This window comes from Prionailurus viverrinus, chromosome C1, assembly GCF_022837055.1.
Source record: "Prionailurus viverrinus isolate Anna chromosome C1, UM_Priviv_1.0, whole genome shotgun sequence".
Classification (NCBI taxonomy): Eukaryota; Metazoa; Chordata; class Mammalia; order Carnivora; family Felidae; genus Prionailurus; species Prionailurus viverrinus.
In genome coordinates, this window is record NC_062568.1 from 190803384 (window position 1) to 190822032 (window position 18649).

The following is an 18649-nucleotide window of genomic DNA, read 5'->3' on the forward strand; positions in this document are numbered from 1 at the left end:
TTGGTTCACAGGAGAACAGTACCGAACAGAAAAATATCTCCACAGTTCTAAATCAGTGTTTTCCAAGTGCCAGTCATTCCTACAATATGACCACAATTTTTATTCCATGTGTTTACAAACTGCTAATTTTTTACTTAAAATTTTAAAATTTTATTACTTTTCTTTTTACTTTAAGAAGTTTTACTTTAAAAACAACAACAACAAAAAAGTTTTACTTAAAAGGGAAACTTTATAACAATAACTATAAATAGAAAGCCTGCATCCCTTGCTGTAAGTAGAAGGGAACTATAAAAATAAATACATAGGGGCCTCTGGGTGGCTCAGTCGGTTAGGCATCTTGACTCTTGATTTCAGCTCAGGTCATGATCTTACGGGGTCGTGAGATCCAGCCCCACATCTGGTTCTGGGCTGGTGGTGCAGAGTCTGCTTGGGATTCTGTCTCCTTCTCTCTGCCCTTCCCCTGCTCGTGCACATTCTCTCTCAAAATAAAAATACATCAAGAGACGAAACAATGCTTTAGCTAGATATAATTCACTGCCTGCTAAAAGCAGTAGCTGTGGGGTTAGACAGTTTGCTTTCAAGGAGGCGGTTTGGATTTTATTTTAAGTACAGTGGAAAATCACTGAAGGATTTTAAGTAGGAAGACACATGGTCTGATTGGATATCTTTTTTCAAAAAAAAATTTCTTTTTTCAACGTTTATTTATTTTTGGGACAGAGAGAGACAGAGCATGAACGGGGGAGGGGCAGAGAGAGAGAGGGAGACACAGAATCGGAAACAGGCTCCAGGCTCTGAGCCATCAGCCCAGAGCCCGACGCGGGGCTCGAACTCCCAAACTGCGAGATCGTGACCTGGCTGAAGTCGGACGCTTAACCGACTGCGCCACCCAGGCGCCCCAATATTTATTTATTAAATAAATATTTATTTGCTTATTTGGAGGAGGAGCAGGGAGAGAGGGAGAGAGAGATTTCCAAGCAGGCTCCCTGCTGTCAGCACAGAGCCCGACACAGGGCTCGATCTCACGAACTGTGAGGTCCTCTCAGTCTTCATAATTTTAGCCACGCTAATCAGTGTGAATGGTATCTCACTGTGGGTTTGTTTTTTTTTTTTTTTAACATTTATTTATTTTTGAGACAGAGAGAGACAGAGCATGAACGGGGGAGGGGCAGAGAGAGAGGGAGACACAGAATCGGAAACAGGCTCCAGGCTCTGAGCCATCAGCCCAGAGCCTGACGCGGGGCTCGAACTCACGGGCCGCGAGATCGCGACCTGGGTGAAGTCGGCCGCTTAACCGACTGCGCCACCCAGGCGCCCCATGATTGGATATCTTAACAACCCTCTCTTGGAAGTTTTTTAAAAATGAGAAAAAAACGAGAAAAGACAGAAGAACTGAACTGAACAACACCATCATCTACTTTTACCTAAATGACAATCCCCAAATGCTACACCCTGATGGAACCCTTGTGCACTACCGGTAGGAATGTGAAATGATACAGTCACTGTGAAAAACCGTACAGTGGTTCCTTAAAAAAAAAAAAAAAAAAATCTAAATAGAATTACCCACTAATCCTGCAACTCCAATTCTGGGTATATACCCAAAGGAACTGAAAGCAGGCCTTGAAGAAATACCCGTACAACTATGTTCATAGCAGCATTATTCACAATAGCCAAACAGTAGAAGCAACCCAAAGTCAGTAACAAAATGAATAGATAAACAAAATGTAGTGTATATACACGATGAAATATTATTCAGTCTTAAAACGTCAGGAAAGTGACCCATGCTATAACATGGATGACCCCTCAGGAAAATTTATTAAGTCAAACAAGCCAGTCACAAAAAGACAGGTACTGTGTTATTGCACTTACCTGAGGCACCTACGGTAGTCTAACTCTTAGGGACAGAAAGTGCTATGGAATTGTATGACATTTCTGGACATAAGAGACTCCATTTTGAAGCTCTTTTTTCCTTCCCAAACTGATGAACGCTCGAACTGGGACAAAACGTCAACTGTCTTACAGGCGGTTGCTCATAAAATTTCAACACGGCAACTGGTATTCGGATCATATGAGGACAGTAAAGTTAAGTAATACATACCAGGGCCAGTTTCATTTGATAGCGCAAGTCAAATAATCAATAAGAGAGTCATCAGAAGTGGCTCAAGCGGTCAACCCCAAACTAGCTGGGGCTTTCTTTTCTTCTCTTCTTTACCTAAATCATGTAATTACCCCATTTCCATCTCTCTCATAAAAAACCCTGCTTTCCCTAGATGAGTGGGACACTTCTCTGGTTATTCCAAAATCTGTGCTCCCCAGATTGCAATTCTGAGACCCCAAATAAAGGATTTTGCTCTTTTTCAGTTTTGCCCCTTTTCTCAGTTGACAACAGGACGGTGGTTCCCAGGTGCCGGGCGGGGTGAATGAGGAGTTAGCGTTTAATGGGTACAGAGTCTCAGCTGTGCAAAATGAATGGTTCTGGAGACAGGTGCCGGTGAGGACAACCATCTGCACTTAATGCCAAAGAACTGGACGCTTAAACATGGCTAAGGCGGTGGGCGCCTGGCTGGCAAAGTGGCAAGAGCATGTGACTCTTGATCTCGGGGTCCTGAGTTCGAGCCCCACACTGGGTGTAGAGATTACTTAATAAAACTTAAAAAAAAAAAAAGTTTTTTAAATGGTGAAGATGGTAAAATTTATGTAATGGATATTTTACCACAATTTAAAGAAAACAACATTAACACCAAATCCAAAGGCTGCAGATTTTGCCTTGAGGAACTCGGTGAGTGGTGATCTATTCACGGAGATAGGGCAGAATGCGGAAAGAGCAGCTCTGGGTAGAAAATACAAGAGTTTTGGGGTGGGGCGCCTGGGCGGCTCAGTCGTTAAGCACCTGACTTCGACTCAGGTCACAATCTCACGGTTCCTGAGTTGGAGTCCCACATCAGGTAAGCACGAGCCCCACTTCGGGTGAGTATGAGCCCTGTTTCGGATGAGCTTGAGCCCTGCTTTGGGTGAGCCCGGCTCCTCTCTCTCTTTTTCTCTGCCCCTTGTGGGACTGTCTCTCTCTCTCTGCCCCTTGCTCACTTGTGCCCCACCCCCCAAATAAATAAAAAAAGAGTTTTGGGGTATGTTAAGCCTGATGCAAACTTGACAATTAGATGGAGATGTTAAGTGGGCAGTTAAATTTTTTTTTAAGTGTATTTATTCTGAGAGAAAGAGGAAGAGGGTAGGAGAGGGGCAGAGGGAGATGGAGAGAGAGAATCCCAAGCAGGATCCGCTGTCAGCACAGAGCCTGATGTGGGGCTCGGACCCATGAACCATGAGATCATGACCTGAGCTGAAATTAAGAGTCTATGCTTAATTGACTGAGCTGCCCAGATGGCCCTGGACAGCTGGATTTCCAAATGTAAAGTTCCAAAGAAAAAGTCAGGGACAGAATTACAGATCTAGATAAAAATAAGGATACAAATACTTAATTGGGGATTATTAGCATATAAATAGGATTCAAAACCACAGGATGGGGTGAGATTACCCAGGGAGGAGGTAGAGAATAGAAGAGGGAGTAACAGGACAACCTCGGAGCACCCCATTATTGAGAGTGAAAGCACAGGGCAAAAAAGCATAATAATGAAAAGAATCAAGCAGTGAGGGAAATAAGGAGACGCTTAAAAAAAAATCAGATGTCTAGACCTAAGCCTGGGAACTTGGAACTAAGAGGCGAAGGGCAAATAAAATCTCCCTAGGCTGTGAGAGCCGGGAGGGAATGCGCACGTGGCAGAGGCAGCGGGAGAAAGAAGGAGAACTGAATATTTGGAAGGTGCCACCGACAGGACTTGGTGACTGACTAGATGTGGGATGGAAAGGAGAGGAAATTAAATGACACGGTGGTTTCTTTTTGGCAGGTTACTGCTGTCATTAAAACAAGTAATACAAGGGGCGCCTGGGTGGCTCAGTCGGCTGAGCGTCCGACTTCAGCTCAGGTCACGATCTTGCAGTTCGTGGGTTCGAGCCCCGCGTCGGGCTCTGTGCTGACAGCTCAGAGCCTGGAGCCTGTTTCAGATTCTCAGCCTCCCTCTCTCTCTGACTCTCCCCCGTTCATGCTCTGTCTCTCTCTGTCTCAAAAATAAATAAAAACGTTAAAAAAAAAATTAAAAAAAAAAACAAAACAAGTAATACAAGATGGAAGGACAGAAACAAGGGATTTGGGTTGTTTCTATAGTGGTGGGTCGTGTGTGTGTGTGCGCGCGCGCGTGTGTAGGGAGGAGGGCCGAAGAAGAATGTTAGTCATGACAGCCAACATTAATTGAGCACCTGTCAGTGCTATCTATCTATTTTGGAGAGCTGGGGCATCCGTTTGCAAAGAACACTGTCATCAAGGAGCACAAAAATCCTACGTTGAAAATTAAGGAAGTGAAGTTAGCCCAAAGCCACACAGGTGGTATGCAGCACAGAGGGCCTCAAACCTGGGTCTGATGGACTCCGAGCCCAAGTTTGAGCTACCCATGGGATAGTAGTTAGGGATGCGGGAGGCATCAAGGCAGTTAAAGTCTTAGGAGGGATGTGATCACCCATGGAGAAAATATGCAGGTCAGTGAATTATATTATTCATACACTTGACTAACTCTTACAATGGTACAATAGACCTTTTCCTCACCTACAAAAAGGAAGTAATACCTAATTTGTAAGTAATGCCACTGAGGGCAGTTTTTGTATTCCTAGGGTTGTATTACCTGGAACAAAAAGACCACTCCACAAAAGCTTGCTGAAGCTGTGAAAAACCAAAACCAAAACCAAAACCAAAACCAAAACCAAAACCAAAACCAAAACCAAAACCCAATAACTGGCCACAATTAGAAAATTATTAAACAATATGAGAACAACTATTTCCTTACCAAATCACAGCATAGTTTTTTTTCGTTCCCTCTCTGTGTGGCATGTGACAAATGAACTGGTTCTTCCTGCACCACAATAGTGTCTGTTTTATGAATTGTTCTGTGGTAAGTAGTACATGGGAGACAGAACTCAGTGAGACAGGATCTCTTACCTAGCACTGAAAGGTTAAGTAGGATCTGGAAAGACAATGTGATACAATGTATCAAGAGCCTCAAGGCCTTAACTCAGTAATCTTATTTAGGAATTCATCCAAAGAAAACATTAAGAGATGTGGCCAAAGGTTTACGTTAGAAGTAATAAAATATCCAACCATAGAAAAATTATTAAATAAGCCATCATACAGACATAGGGTAGAGTATCATATGTGGCTCTCAAATCAAGTGTTTGAAGAACACTTAAAAATACAAAAAAATGATTTTGATAAGTATAATGAAACAAGTAGAATATAAACTACACTGAGTACGACCATCATTCTGTGTTTAAATGTAGATGTAGCTATCTATTTATCATTACCCAGCAAAAAGATTACAGGAGATCATAACATTCTTTATGTTTTTCGGGATTTCTAAAATTTCTGCAGAAGGTACATTTTCATTTTACAACTCAAAAATGTATGGTAAATAAAATGAAAGACAGCACTCACCTTCTTTCTTTTTCTAGAAGAATTCCTCGTGGGGTCAGGCTTCTCAAACTCTGCTGACTTTGCCTCTTCCTTCTCCTCTTCCTCATCTGGTATCAGAGAATATTTGGTCCCTCCTGGTTGCATAAAACAATCCTTTGCAAAGTGGCCTGCAGAGGAGAGGCAGAAGAGGTAAGGAGGGGAGAAGCAGCCTCTCCGCTCAGCATGTGGACCTTCCCCAGAGGCTCCTGAAAGGGGCTAGCTGGTCCAGGAGGTATGACTGAGTTCGCTCAGAGCGGCTGCTGGGTTCAGAGCAGATTTTTCTGGCACCTCAAGATGGCATCGCTCACGCAGCCAGAGTCAGGCCAGCATCTGGTCCTAGAGCCGGGGGAACCACTGGCACTCCTGTGGACGTGGCAAAGGAGATGAGGAAGCAGGTCTGTGCTTCCTTCCACTAGCAATGGGGCTTAGTTATTTTTGAAGATCTATTTGGAACTTACTCCTGACATCCAAAGGCTGCTCCAGAGAGAATGCTTAGCAGAGGGAGCTGAGTGGCAGGCCAAGCCCTACAGGAAGACAGCTCTCAGGCAGCCGGCAGGAAGGTGGCATTCGCCTCCGAGCTAACACACTGAGACAGGCAGTCGCCTGGGGGCACTCAACATCCAGTCAGTCAGGTCTGGCAAGGGCCTTAGAGCTCATCAAATCCAATACCGCATGTGCAGAGGATATAAAGGCCCAGAGTAGAGAAGTAGCTCAACGTCACAAAGAGAGCAGCGGAGCTGAAAGTTACCCCAGGTTCCTGCCTCCCTGCGCTGTGCTCTTCGGGCTGCACCAAGACCGACCACCTTGGGTCTCTGCTGACTGGGCCCAATTCCGCGTGTTATATTCTCTGCCCCACGTAACACCTGGAGGACGCAAACCGAAGGTAAGAGAACCCCACTCCCCCGGAGCCTAATGTGCTGTCAGGGGGCCCTTTAACAGCTGCCACGGAGCTGGTTTTGTCCAAGCTTGCTACAGACCCTGTTTCGGGGGCACAGATGATCCCATGAGATCATCAAAAAGCTCTGTGTCAACTACTCTGCAACTCTGAATCCAGAAGCTGGATGGTGCCTGCAAGGGGAATACAGCATTAAGTTTTCCAAATACCTGGACTGTTCCCACAATTCCCCTGAGGAGGTATTCTTTCAATTTTATTTTTCCCTTCCTCCCTCTACATTAATGGTAAGTAGGGGCTTAAACCCCACCACAACAATCGGGGCACAAATCTGCTATAGAAAATTCAAGAGGGAAGGGTAAAAGGAAGGCAAGGGAGATGGGGTGACAAATTGAGGTCACTCTGAAATGAGATGCTGGCAGTCCCTCTCATGATAGCTCCGGAGAGGGAAGTCAGGCTGAGTGAGCTCTTTAACACCCGAGTAAGACTAGAAGAAACCTGAGGAGGCAGCTTCAAGGAAGAGGCCAGCCTGTGTTCTTTATTACTCAAAGGGTACTGTATTTGGAAGTCTGAAGTTAAAGAGATAAAGAAGGGAGCAAGAAAGGGTTTGACTTGGATCCTTGAGGAATATATTTCCAAGTCACTTCGTTTCTGCAGAATAATAATGGTCCTTGGAGGTAAAACTTTACGGTGCGCACCATAATCCAACACTCTCCCTCCTCCTGGCGTAGTACATGGGGACCTTGCCTGGACAGGGCATCAGCCGTGAAGAGGGGGAGCGGGGTGACAGTATAGTATTCAGCGGGGCCAGCATTCCGAAAAGGAAACAGGAAGAGCACGAACTCTGGTGAGAGTCTAGTGGGAATAACAGCAGGAGCAGGTGAGGCCATCGCCAGACTAAAAAGCAGGGTGAGCCACACGCAAACCAGGCGGCCTCCCGCATCCAGTAAGGGGCCATCACAAGGAGAGGAGGACTGGCACGGCAGAGGCTTCACCTTACCTTTACAGCCACACTTCTTGCAGGTGGTGTTCAGGACAGCCTCGAGGGTGATCTTCTGCCCAGTGTAATCCTGGAAGGACCGCCTCCGCCTCTCTTCCTGCCTGTAACGAAAAGGACACTGACTGACGGCCCTCTTAAGAGATGTGCCAGAGATACTAGAAGGTAATGCCGTATACTGATTTTTTGTTTTGTTTTTTGGCAGGTGGAAGGAAAAAAGAAGGAAAAGCGTCGTGCATGAGGAGACAAGCAGTGAAAGCAGCGCCATGAAACAGATGATTTTTTTCATTCAGGACAGGCTCTGAATTAATAATTATGAATGAGACAACTTCAGCTCACCGAAGCACAGAGGTTAAAGCTGTGATTACTCACCTCACTAAGCCCCCTATAACCCTGACAAGGTCACTCCTGGGGTTTAAAAGACCTCCAAAGGCTTCCTAAAAAATCAGGTCCAAATCCCTTACTTTGGTGCTTGAGGCCTTTCCCAGTCTGGCTCTAACCTGCTTCTCTGGCCCCTTCTTTACTTGTACGAGATGCTCTAGCCAAACAGGTTTAGTTTGCCTTCTCCAGATGGTTCGCTGCCCTCACCTGGGCAGTTCCCTCCCCCTGAAATGCTGCCTCCCCTCTCTCCTCCCACCTCGCCACCCCCGAACATCTCAAGGCTCAGTCAATGACCATCTCTCCTTCTATCAGGTCTTCTCCCGAGCCCTCAGCCAGAATTCATCTCTTTGTTCACATTCCTGTAGCGCTTCTTAAAAGTTCTAAAGGTACTACTAAGGTATATGTGCAAAAAGGCGTTCATAAGCATACAGCTTGACCGGCTTTCACGATCTGAACACACCTAGGAAACCAGGATTCAGACAAGGAAACCGAAGGTGGCCAGCACCTCCAAAGCCCCGCTAGTCACCATGCCTCCCCCAAGGGTAACCGCTACTCTCATTTCTAACAGCATAGTTTCATGGATTTTTGTAAATTATGTGAAGGGAATCCTAGAGTAGGGATGCTTCTCTGTTTGACTTCTCTCACTTGTTTGGGAGATTCACCTGTATTGCTGTGTGCACTTATGCGTCACCAATTCTCACTGCTGCAAAGTATTTAGCTGTCGAGAGGTATGTGAGTAGTCTCTATCAGGAACAGTGCTTCTGTGAACTTTCTAGCACGTCTTTCAGTGAACAGATATATACGCATTTCTGTTGGGAAATGCCTACTTCCAGGGAGCAGAGGAACAGTATACTGGGCTGTAGGGCATCAGCCGTAGCAGACACTGCCGGCCGGTTTTCCGTGGCATTTACCAATTACACTCCTACCAGCCGTCATGGCTTTCTTTGACCTTTACTGTAACACACAGTACCTGCACAGAGTGGGTACTCAGGAATGTTCGATCGCAGAGTGTTACCCTCGATCACTCTTTCTTTCAAACTCAAACTGTAGTCAAAAACACTTCAGTCCCAGCACACATCACACTTTATAGCCTGATCCCCTGACGTTTCTTCTCTGGACTGTGAGCCCTTTCTACAACACGTTACTTGTCTTTGTTCTCCCAGCCCCTTAGCCCAAGGCTTAGCAAGCGACCACATCAATGAGTGAATGCTGAAATTTCTGTGGTCTTGACCCCAAATGTTTTTTCTTTACCTAAACCTCTTTAACTTTGAACACTGACTTCACCTAAGCTTTTCCAACTACTCTCCAGGTCTCTAGAGAGTCCAGCAAAACCAGAAATATTTTGCCAAAAACACCCCCTCACCCAGAGAAATGCAGGGTGACCATATCAAAGCAGAACAAAACTGCCCACCTCACATATTTTAGTTCACAGTTTCATGGGATACGCAGGCTCAAGAGAGGAAACAGAAAAGACCGAGATACTCCGTATTCTGTCCTGGTCATTCTTCAGTTCAGCTCACACACATCTTCTCTAACATGTTCCCTGCTACCACAGGCAGAGTTAATGACTCTTCTGTGCTCCCACACCGGTTTACTCTCTGATCATTTTGTTACATTTGTTTACATTTTGGCTCACCCTCCTACCCCGAGCAGGACTTCAAAGATAAAGTCCATGTCTTACTTTTCCCGATATCTGAACAGCAAGCATGTTCTCTAGCATACACCGCTGTCCCACAGAATGCAATGATGGACAAGTTCTCCAGGTTTATGTCTGTACTGCTGACTAATATTTATCTCTGTGGCCAATGAGCACTTAAAATGTGGTTAGTGTAACTGACAAATTAGCTACTAAATTTAATTTTTTTTTATTTTTTTTTTCAACGTTTATTTATTTTTGCAACAGAGAGAGACAGAGCATGAACAGGGGAGGGGCAGAGAGAGAGGGAGACACAGAATCGGAAACAGGCTCCAGGCTCTGAGCCATCAGCCCAGAGCCTGACGCGGGGCTCGAACTCCCGGACCGCGAGATCGTGACCTGGCTGAAGTTGGACGCTTAACCGACTGCGCCACCCAGGCGCCCCATAAATTTTATTTAATTTTAATTTACATTTAAATAACCATACGTAACTTAGTGGCTACCTAGTGGGACAGTGCAGACAAGCGTCATAAGTTCTGAAAATGTCTGCTCAAATCCCCAGCTTTTGCCCTAGGATAATCTTACTCAAAGAACAGGGGGGTCACTGTCTAGCATGGGTCATGGGAGAGGGTCCTTTCAAAGAGTAAAGCTTGAGTTACAGAAATCAAGGTGAGGGGACACCTGGCTGGCTTAGTGGGTGGAGCATGTGACTCTTGAGCTCGGGGTTGTGAGTTCAAGCCCCATGCTGGGTGTGGGGATTACTTAAAAAAATAAAATCTTTAAAAAAACAAAAACAAAAACGGGTGCCCGGGTGGCTCAGTTGGTTGAGCGTCATGACTTCAGTCATGATCTCATGGTTCATAAGTTTGAGCCCCGCATCAAGATCTCTACGCAGATCTCCATGCAAGATCTCAGCACAGAGCCCGCTTTGGAAGCTCTGCCTCCCCTGCCCTTCCCCACTCACACTTTCTGTCTCAAAAATGGATAAACACTTATTTAAAAAAAAAAAAAAAAAAGGTGAGGTGAGGTGAGTAGAGAGAGAAATGGGAGTTACTTGTCAAGAGGCATAAAGTTTCAGTTAAACAAGATGAACTAAGTTCTAGAGCCCTGCTGTACAACACCGTACCTAGTAAACAATACCATAAGTACACTTAAGATTTTGTTAAGAGGGTAGATCTCATGGTAAGTATTCTTCCCACAATAAAACTCATTTTTCTTAAAAACCAGGGCAGGATCTTGGGGACATAACTTGAGAAAGTCACACACTTCATGGCGTTCAGGTGTCCTTATCTGCAGAGCTGAGTTTCAAGTGATTATGAGCTGCAGCTTAAACAAATCCTCATTATAATCAATTCCAATATTCTGTGGGTCCTAACATACTACAAGCCAAACGTTAAGTCCCACTTAATACTCAATTCAACAAACGTGTCATTTACCACATCTCCCTTTCTGTGCTGTCATCGCGCTGCTTTAGGCTTCTAACTACATCACATCTAAATGGTAATAATCCCCTCACGGGTCTCCCTGCCTCCAAGTTTCCTCCTCCAATCCATCCAGTGCACATAGTTGAATTAAACTTTCTTTTTTTCAGTTCAACTATTAAGTGGTAGGCATCGGTGCGAGTACTAGGGATATGAGTAAGTACGTTAAAATGACAGAACATGGTCCTTCTCCTCAAGGAGCTAACAGACTAGCAGCAGAGGGAGACATACACATGGGTAACTACAGTGGTGAACCATAAATACTTTTTTTTTTTTAAGTTTATTTATTTATTTTGAGAGAGAGAGAAGGCATGAGCGGAGGGGCAGAGAGGGAGAGAGAGAGAGAATCTCGAGTAGGTTCTGCACGGTCAGTGCGGAGCCCCACGCGGGGCTCAAACTCACAAACCGTGTGATCACGACCTGAGCCAAAATCAAGAGTCAGATGCTTAACAGACTGACCCACGCAGCTGTCCCCCATAAATACTCCTCTAAAAGACTATGCTATACTGGCTAAACCTACCTGGAAACTGTCTTTCACCCTTTCCACTTACAGATTCACTTTAACACTCTGGGACTGAAGGGACGAAATGTAAGACATATATTGATGAAAAACAAAAGGCAGCTGACAGACTGGGTGGCTGGAGACAGCATGAGGACACTGAGCATAAGAAGGCAAGGTTAGAGAATGGGACATGAGGGGAGATTAATCTGATCAGGTGCCTCTACTCCTCCTCAAAGGCTTTAAGAAAATTAATACTACTCTTTGGCTGATAGTCAAGTCAAAGCTCTCTACAATCTGACCCCAACATACCTTTTAAGCCCTACATTCTAGACCTTGACCACACCCCCCCTCTTTTTTTTTAATTTACATCCAAATTAGTTAGCATCTAGTGCAACAATGATTTCAGGTGTAGATTCCTTAGTGCCCCTCACCCATTTAGCCCATCCCCCCTCCCACAATCCCTCCAGTAACCCTCTGTTTGTTCTCCATATTTGAGAGTCTCTTTGTCCCCCTCCGCTTCTATATTATTTTTGCTTCCCTTCCCTTATGTTCATCTGTTCTGTGTCTTAAAGTCCTCATATGAGTGAAGTCATATGATATTTGTCTTTCTCTGACTAATTTCGCTTAGCATAATACACTCTAGTTCCATCCATGAAGTTGCAAATGGCAAGATTTCATTCTTTTTGATTGCTGAGTAATACTCCATTTTGTGTGTGTGTGTGTGTGTGTGTGTGTGTGTATCACATATATCCATATATATCCACATATATCCATCAATGCACATTTGGACTCTTTCCATACTTTGGCTATTGTCGATAGTGTTGCTATAAACATTGGGGTGCATGTGTCCCTTCGAAACAGCACACCTGTATCCCATGGATAAATGCCTAGTAGTGCAATTGCTGGGTCGTAGGGTAGTTCTATTTTTAATTTTTTGAGGAACCTCCATACTGCTTCCAGAGTGGCTGGACCCCCCTCTTTTCTTAAACAAGACTCCCAAATGTGCCCTGTGTTTTCCTGTCTCATGCCTTTCCTTAACCCCTTTCTTCTATATGGAATAGCACTCCCTTCCCTGCTGCCTGACAAAATTGTATCCATTCTTCTAGACCTAGCTCAAATGCAACCTCTCTTCTAACCGTCAGGGACTGAAACTAACTTGTCCTCTTTAAGCTAATTCCTAGAATTCTTCCTTTAATCCATTCTTTTGGCATTTATCCCACTTGCCTTCTATTAAAGTTATTTGCATAATGATCTCATTACACTAGGCCCTAAGGCCCTTAGGCAGAAACCTTGGTATTGCCACTGCACCTAATGTAGAACACGAACCTCTAAGATAATTGTTGAATAAATGAGTAAAAGAAAGCCCCAGCTAAATGAGCGATACGCATCAGGCACGATGGGAGATAAGAAAGAGGTGCAACCCCTGTTCTCCTGGGTCTTACATATTCTTTCAAAAGAAAAGGTGTGCTAACCACAGAGAAAAAGGAGATCTTTGAAAACAATAACTACAATGGGGTGCCTGGGTGGCTCAGGCACTTGATTGGCGGACGTCAGCTCAGGTCATGATCTCACGGCTTGTGAGTTCGAGCCCTGCATTGGGCTCTGTGCTGTCAGCTCAGAGCCTGGAGCCTACTTCAGATTCTGTGTCTCCCTCTCTCTCTGTCCCTTCCCTGCTCTCACTCTGTCTCTGTCTCAAAAATAAAGATTAAACAAGATTAAAGAGGGGTGCCTGGGTGGCTCAGTCCGTTGAGCATCTGACTTTGGCTCAGGTCATGATCTCTTTCATGAGTTCGAGCCCCACATCAGGTTCTGTGCTGACAGTGCAGAGCCTGGAGCCTGCTTCGGATTCTGTCTCCCTCTCTCTCTGCCCTTACTCTGCTCACACTCTCTCTCTTTCTCAAAAATAAATAAACATTAAAAAAATTTTTTAAAAACCCCAATAACTACAAGTAGCCACCATCTGTCAAGTTTCTACTGTAAACTAGATGCTAATCTGGCTCTTTACAAACAAGACTGTATCGAGATCATTCCATCATTTCTGAGATGTAGGTATCATTCTCTCCAACTGATAGTGAAGAAGCTGAGGTTCAGAGACTCAAGGTGGTCTGTTCAAGGCCATACATCAGCTTAGAGCAGAACTAGGACTCTTTCTGCTTTACGTAGAACTCTAAAACCTCTTATCATTCCACTATACCATGCTTCTTTCCTGGATGCAATTCTAGAAATAGTTTACAAGTTACTGTTCGGCCACTTGGTTATTACTAGAAATAGCCTACACACAGAAACATGGACACCCCCAAAACCAAGTAAATGCCAAACTTAAAATAACCTTACTGAGCTCTGAGTTATAAAACATTTCTACTGTAACCAGAAAGTATTCTGTCAATAATCAGACTTACAAATGTCAATATTTGGAGACAAAACTATAGAAATATGGAAAAACTCTTAAGTCACATGCAACAGCTAGAAGCATCATGTGTCAAAAACAGGCATTAGCCTTAATGTCAAGGAAACCTAGATTCAGGTCCTTGACCCACTATAATTTGCTACTAACTACAGGCAAATTATTTATCACCAAGCATTATGTTCAAAGTTAGGAATCCAGGGGCACCAGGCTGGCTCAGTCAATGGAGCATGTGACTCTTGATCTCAGGGTTGTAAGTTCAAGCCCCACAATAGGTGCGGAGATTGCTTAAAAATAAAATCTTAAAAAAAAAAACACCCCGCCCCCCCACAACTAGGAATAAAAAGTAAAATGAAGATAATACCCATTTGGAGGTTATTATGAGAATCAGATACACAAATGTATGTAAACTGCCTTGCATAATGCCCGGCACATAGTATGTATCCAATAAAAATCAATTCCTTCCCTTTTAGGTAAAACTCTTATGTATCCAAACTGATTTTGCTTATGGGACGTGTGGGTGGGTGGCTCAGTTGGTTAAGCATCTGACTTCAGCTCAGGTCATGATCTCATAGTTCGTGAGTTCAAGCCCCACATGGGGCTCTGTGTTGACAGCTTGGAGCGTGGAGCCTGCTTCAGATTCTGTGTCTCCCTCTCTTTCTGCCCCTCCCCCACTCGTGCTCTGTGTGTCTCTCTCTCTCCAAAATAAACATCAAACTGATTTTGCTTAGAACTATAAACACAGGTTTCCAAACTTTTCCCCACCAAGATCCCACACAAACATTTTTTTCTTATTTTTTAAATTAATCAATAACATAACTCCACTGAGAGCACCTGATTAGCCTGAGATAAACAATGTGCTATTTTAACAATATCAAAAGCAATAAAATAATGTTTTTTTTTTCTTTAGAGAGAGCGTGTGTGCGAGTGGGGTAGAGGGGCAGAGGAAGAGAGAGAGAGAACCCCAAGTAGGCACCAAGATCAGCGCAGAGCCTGATGCAGGGCTCAATCCCACAACCCTAGGATCAGGACCTGAGCCAAAATCAAGAGTCAGACATTCAACCAACTGAACCACCCAGGTGCTCTAACGTATGGTTAACCTGAAGGTAAATGCATGATTTGGCTGGCTTTCTGAAATACTGGAAACAGTTCATAAACCCTTCAGGGAACCTGAGGGAACTAGGAACCTCTAATCAGAAATCCCACTGGCATATATTCAGGAAAGACTTTGAGACAGATAGCAAATTCCCCTGTATCACCAGACATTAGCCTACATGGATAGCAAATCTTCCATTCCTAAATGAAAGGTCCGAAGAGCCAATAAAACTAAGATGTGGTGTTCAGAACACAGTTATCCCAAGATGTGTTGCTTCTAGATTACCCTACCCTCCCACATGGTCTCTGTCTTCTTTGAGCCCCAGTGCTAGGACACAAGGAACAGGTGCTTCATGAATGCTTGTTGGCTGACTGGTTAAAGGGCTAATGCAGAAAGAATAAGGGGAAGGAAACAAAACCACTGATGGAGCACTTCTGGGCTAGGAGCTTGGCATGTTAGCATTCCATCCTCGAACTCTACACAGCACAGTGTGACCTACACTTTAGACCTCTAAATCCAAATATCACCAAGGCTACTTAACTCCTCAATATCAGAGACTATATATGGTAGAGTTCCCAGGTCAGTCTGATTCACTACAGCATTCTTTAGTTTGAGAAGCAGAAGGATTTTAGCCTTTCCAAACCTTTTACCTACTCAATGATAACGTTGTTGGGGTCAAGGTCTTTCCCAGTCCCTTGGTTGACGACTTTCATGGAGAGGGACACTTTTATCCTATCATTTTTCATCTGTAAAAGACAAAAGGCAAAGTCACCAAAAGTTAAGAGTACATCATTTAGACTGCTGATCTACAATTATCTAACTAAGAATCAAAGCTTTTATCATCATAACAAACACCGAGCTCCTCTAATGGTTGAGGTCCTGTACTGGGAACACTGGGAGTACTAATGAGAATAAATAGATCTTGTGGCAGAATAACTGTAGGAAGTAGTTTTTACCTTATTTTTGTTCCTCTGGGGAGGAAAGACAGAAATGGCTGCTCAGAAATTCAAGGCCTGTGGAGGTAGCCAGGCAGAAAAATAAAAGCCATTTTTCAAGTTCAGCATAATGATTAGTTCAGAGATCCATGAGCCCAGAATGGGTTTCTGAAACATTCCAGACTAGACTAGATCCTCCTTTGGACTTGGTCTAGAGCATCTTTCTTTTCTTTCTTTCTTTCTTTCTTTCTTTCTTTCTCTCTCTCTCTCTCTCTTTCTTTCTTTCTTGTTTAAAAATTTTTATTTATTGATTTTTAGAGCATTTTTAAACAGGAAGGTGATTGTTAGCCACATTGGTCTTCTTTTGAAAAAAAAATTTTTTTAACGTTTTATTTATTTTTGAGACAGAGAGAGAGCATGAACGGGGGAGGGGCAGAGAGAGAGGGAGACACAGAATCGGAAGCAGGCTCCAGGCGCCATCAGCCCAGAGCCCGACGCGGGGCTCAAACTCACGGATCGCGAGATCGTGACCTGAGCTGAAGTCGGCCGCTTAACCGACTGAGCCACCCAGGCGCCCCTACATTGGTCTTCTTTTGCTCCCTCCAACCCTTGCAGCCCTTCTCCATTTCAGGGTCTTTGCATCAGCTGCTCTCCTGGCCTAGAACATGCTTATCCCAGCTTCTCACGTGGCCACTGCCTTTCCCTTTAGGTCTCACCTCATGTGTCATTTCCTCAGAGAGCCTGTGCCTGACCACTAAATCTACCTCTGACGCTGCCTGAGCCCATTACAGCACTTATTAGAACTTCCAATTTTTAAAAAAATGCTTATATTTATTTGAGAGACAGAGAGAGCACACACGTGCAAGCAGGGGAGGGGTGGCAGTGGAACAGAGGATCTGAAGAGGGCTCAGATCCTAAGCCACCCAGGCACCCCTAACTTACAATTATTTTATACATATGCTTGCTCATTTTAATGTTTGTGTCTTCCAGTTACATTCTGTATAAGCTCCATAACAGCTGAAGTCACCTATGTCTGCTTCGCTCTTATATCCCTCAGACTAGTACATGGAAGCACTCAAACATTATTGAATGGCGTCTCTTTCAGCCCTATCTGCCCCGGCCGTTCTCTGGTGGAGGTCTCAGCGTCTGATCACATTTCTCCTGTAGGCTGCCCACACCCGCAGCCCACATGCCCTCAAGGGAGTTGCTGTTAACAGGGTCCTTCAGACTTTTCTCACTTCCCTCACACTGCATGGTGCCAGGTGTTAGGATCAATAATGGTAAACTCTGTGTCTGCCCTTGTTTGGGTCCAAACTGAAGTGTACCTGGCAGCTGTTCTCTGAAGTTTGATAAAGACTCGTCCCAGCAATTAAGCTGCCTTCTCTCTTTTTGGTTCTTTTCTTTTCTGTTTTTATTTTTTCTTGCCACCGGCCATTTGCATAAATTTCAGGGAGGAAAGTCTTGTAAATGTGTACTTATTGCACCACTCTTATTACAGTTTACGCCACGTTCCTTCTGAGTTTACAGGACAGCGGGCCAGAAGGTTTCAATTCAGGACAGAATTCAGCGGCAGGATTCAAAAATAAGATCATCAGCCACAGTTAATAACATATACACATTTACCATCTTGCCCCTAGTTTTCCTTCATTCCTTCTCACCACATGAAAGTTGCACAGAACCTTACCTCTCGGCCAATAAGCTTCACCCACACTTTGTCCCCGACATCTACTATCTCAGAGGGCTTATCCACGCGACAGGAGGACATGTGAGTTCGATGGACCAAACCTGGGCACAAGAGGAAATGAAGTAAAGCACAGGGTATATCTGGTATTTATACTCTAAATAACAAGGTTAAGGAGAAAATGGGAGTGGAGAATTCATTGCAAAATGTCTGTTAATTTAAAACTTTAAATTAAGATGATGTGGGATCATGTTTTGTAGCTAATCAACAAATATTCTTTAAAAATAACGCTCAGGGGCGCTTGAGTGGCTCAGTCGGTTAAGGGTCCAACCTCAGCTCAGGTCATGATCTCGAGGTTTTTGAGTTCGAGTCCCACATTGAGCTGTCTGCTGTCAGCACAGAGCCCGCTTTGGATCTTCTGTCCTCTCTCTCTCTGCCCCTCCCCGACTTGCATGCACACACACACACTCCCCGACTTGCATGCACACACACACACACACACACACACACACACACACACAGACACACACACTCTCTTTCTCTCTCAAAAATATACATTTTTGGGGCGCCTGGGTGGCTCAGTCGGTTGAGCGGCCGACTTTGGCTCAGGTCACGATCTCGCGGTCCGTGAGTTCGAGCCCCGCGTCGGGCTCTGTGCTGACAGCTCAGAGCCTGGAGCCTGTTTCAGATTTTGTGTCTCCCTCTCTCTGACCCTCCCCTGTTCATGCTCTGTCTCTCTCTGTCTCAAAAATAAACAAACGTTAAAAAAAAAATTTTTTTTTAAATATACATTTTTAAAAATAAATTAAAAAAATAATGCTCAATGTTAGCAAACATGTGATACAATAACCACACTTACACTAGTAAAAACACAAGTCAATGAAAGTCTCTGAAAGCAAGGGCATCAAGATGTTTTTACCTTTGATGCACAAATATCATCATTAGAATTTTTCCAAAAGAGAAAACCCAATAAAGGCAAAAGACCTATGGGTATGGAAAAATACCTGCAGTATTATTATCTAGAAAAGTTTTTAAAAACCTATAAGGCAACCTAAATGATTAGCTTGGTAAACCATGGTAAATCAACCAAATG

The 18649-nt window shown here is 44.2% G+C and overlaps 1 protein-coding gene across 2 annotated transcripts in view; it reads right to left on the bottom strand.

Moving 5' to 3' along the window:
- ZCCHC17 (zinc finger CCHC-type containing 17) overlaps nt 1–18649 on the bottom strand; it is a 61883-nt gene that overhangs the window by 13898 nt on the left and 29336 nt on the right. For both annotated transcript variants that reach the window (XM_047871458.1, XM_047871459.1), the window contains 4 exons: nt 17560–17660; nt 15595–15686; nt 7444–7544; nt 5534–5679 (listed from right to left, as the gene is read on the bottom strand). In XM_047871458.1, the coding sequence (XP_047727414.1) occupies nt 5534–5679; nt 7444–7544; nt 15595–15686; nt 17560–17660 (440 nt within the window). The remainder of the gene's footprint in view (nt 1–5533; nt 5680–7443; nt 7545–15594; nt 15687–17559; nt 17661–18649) is intronic.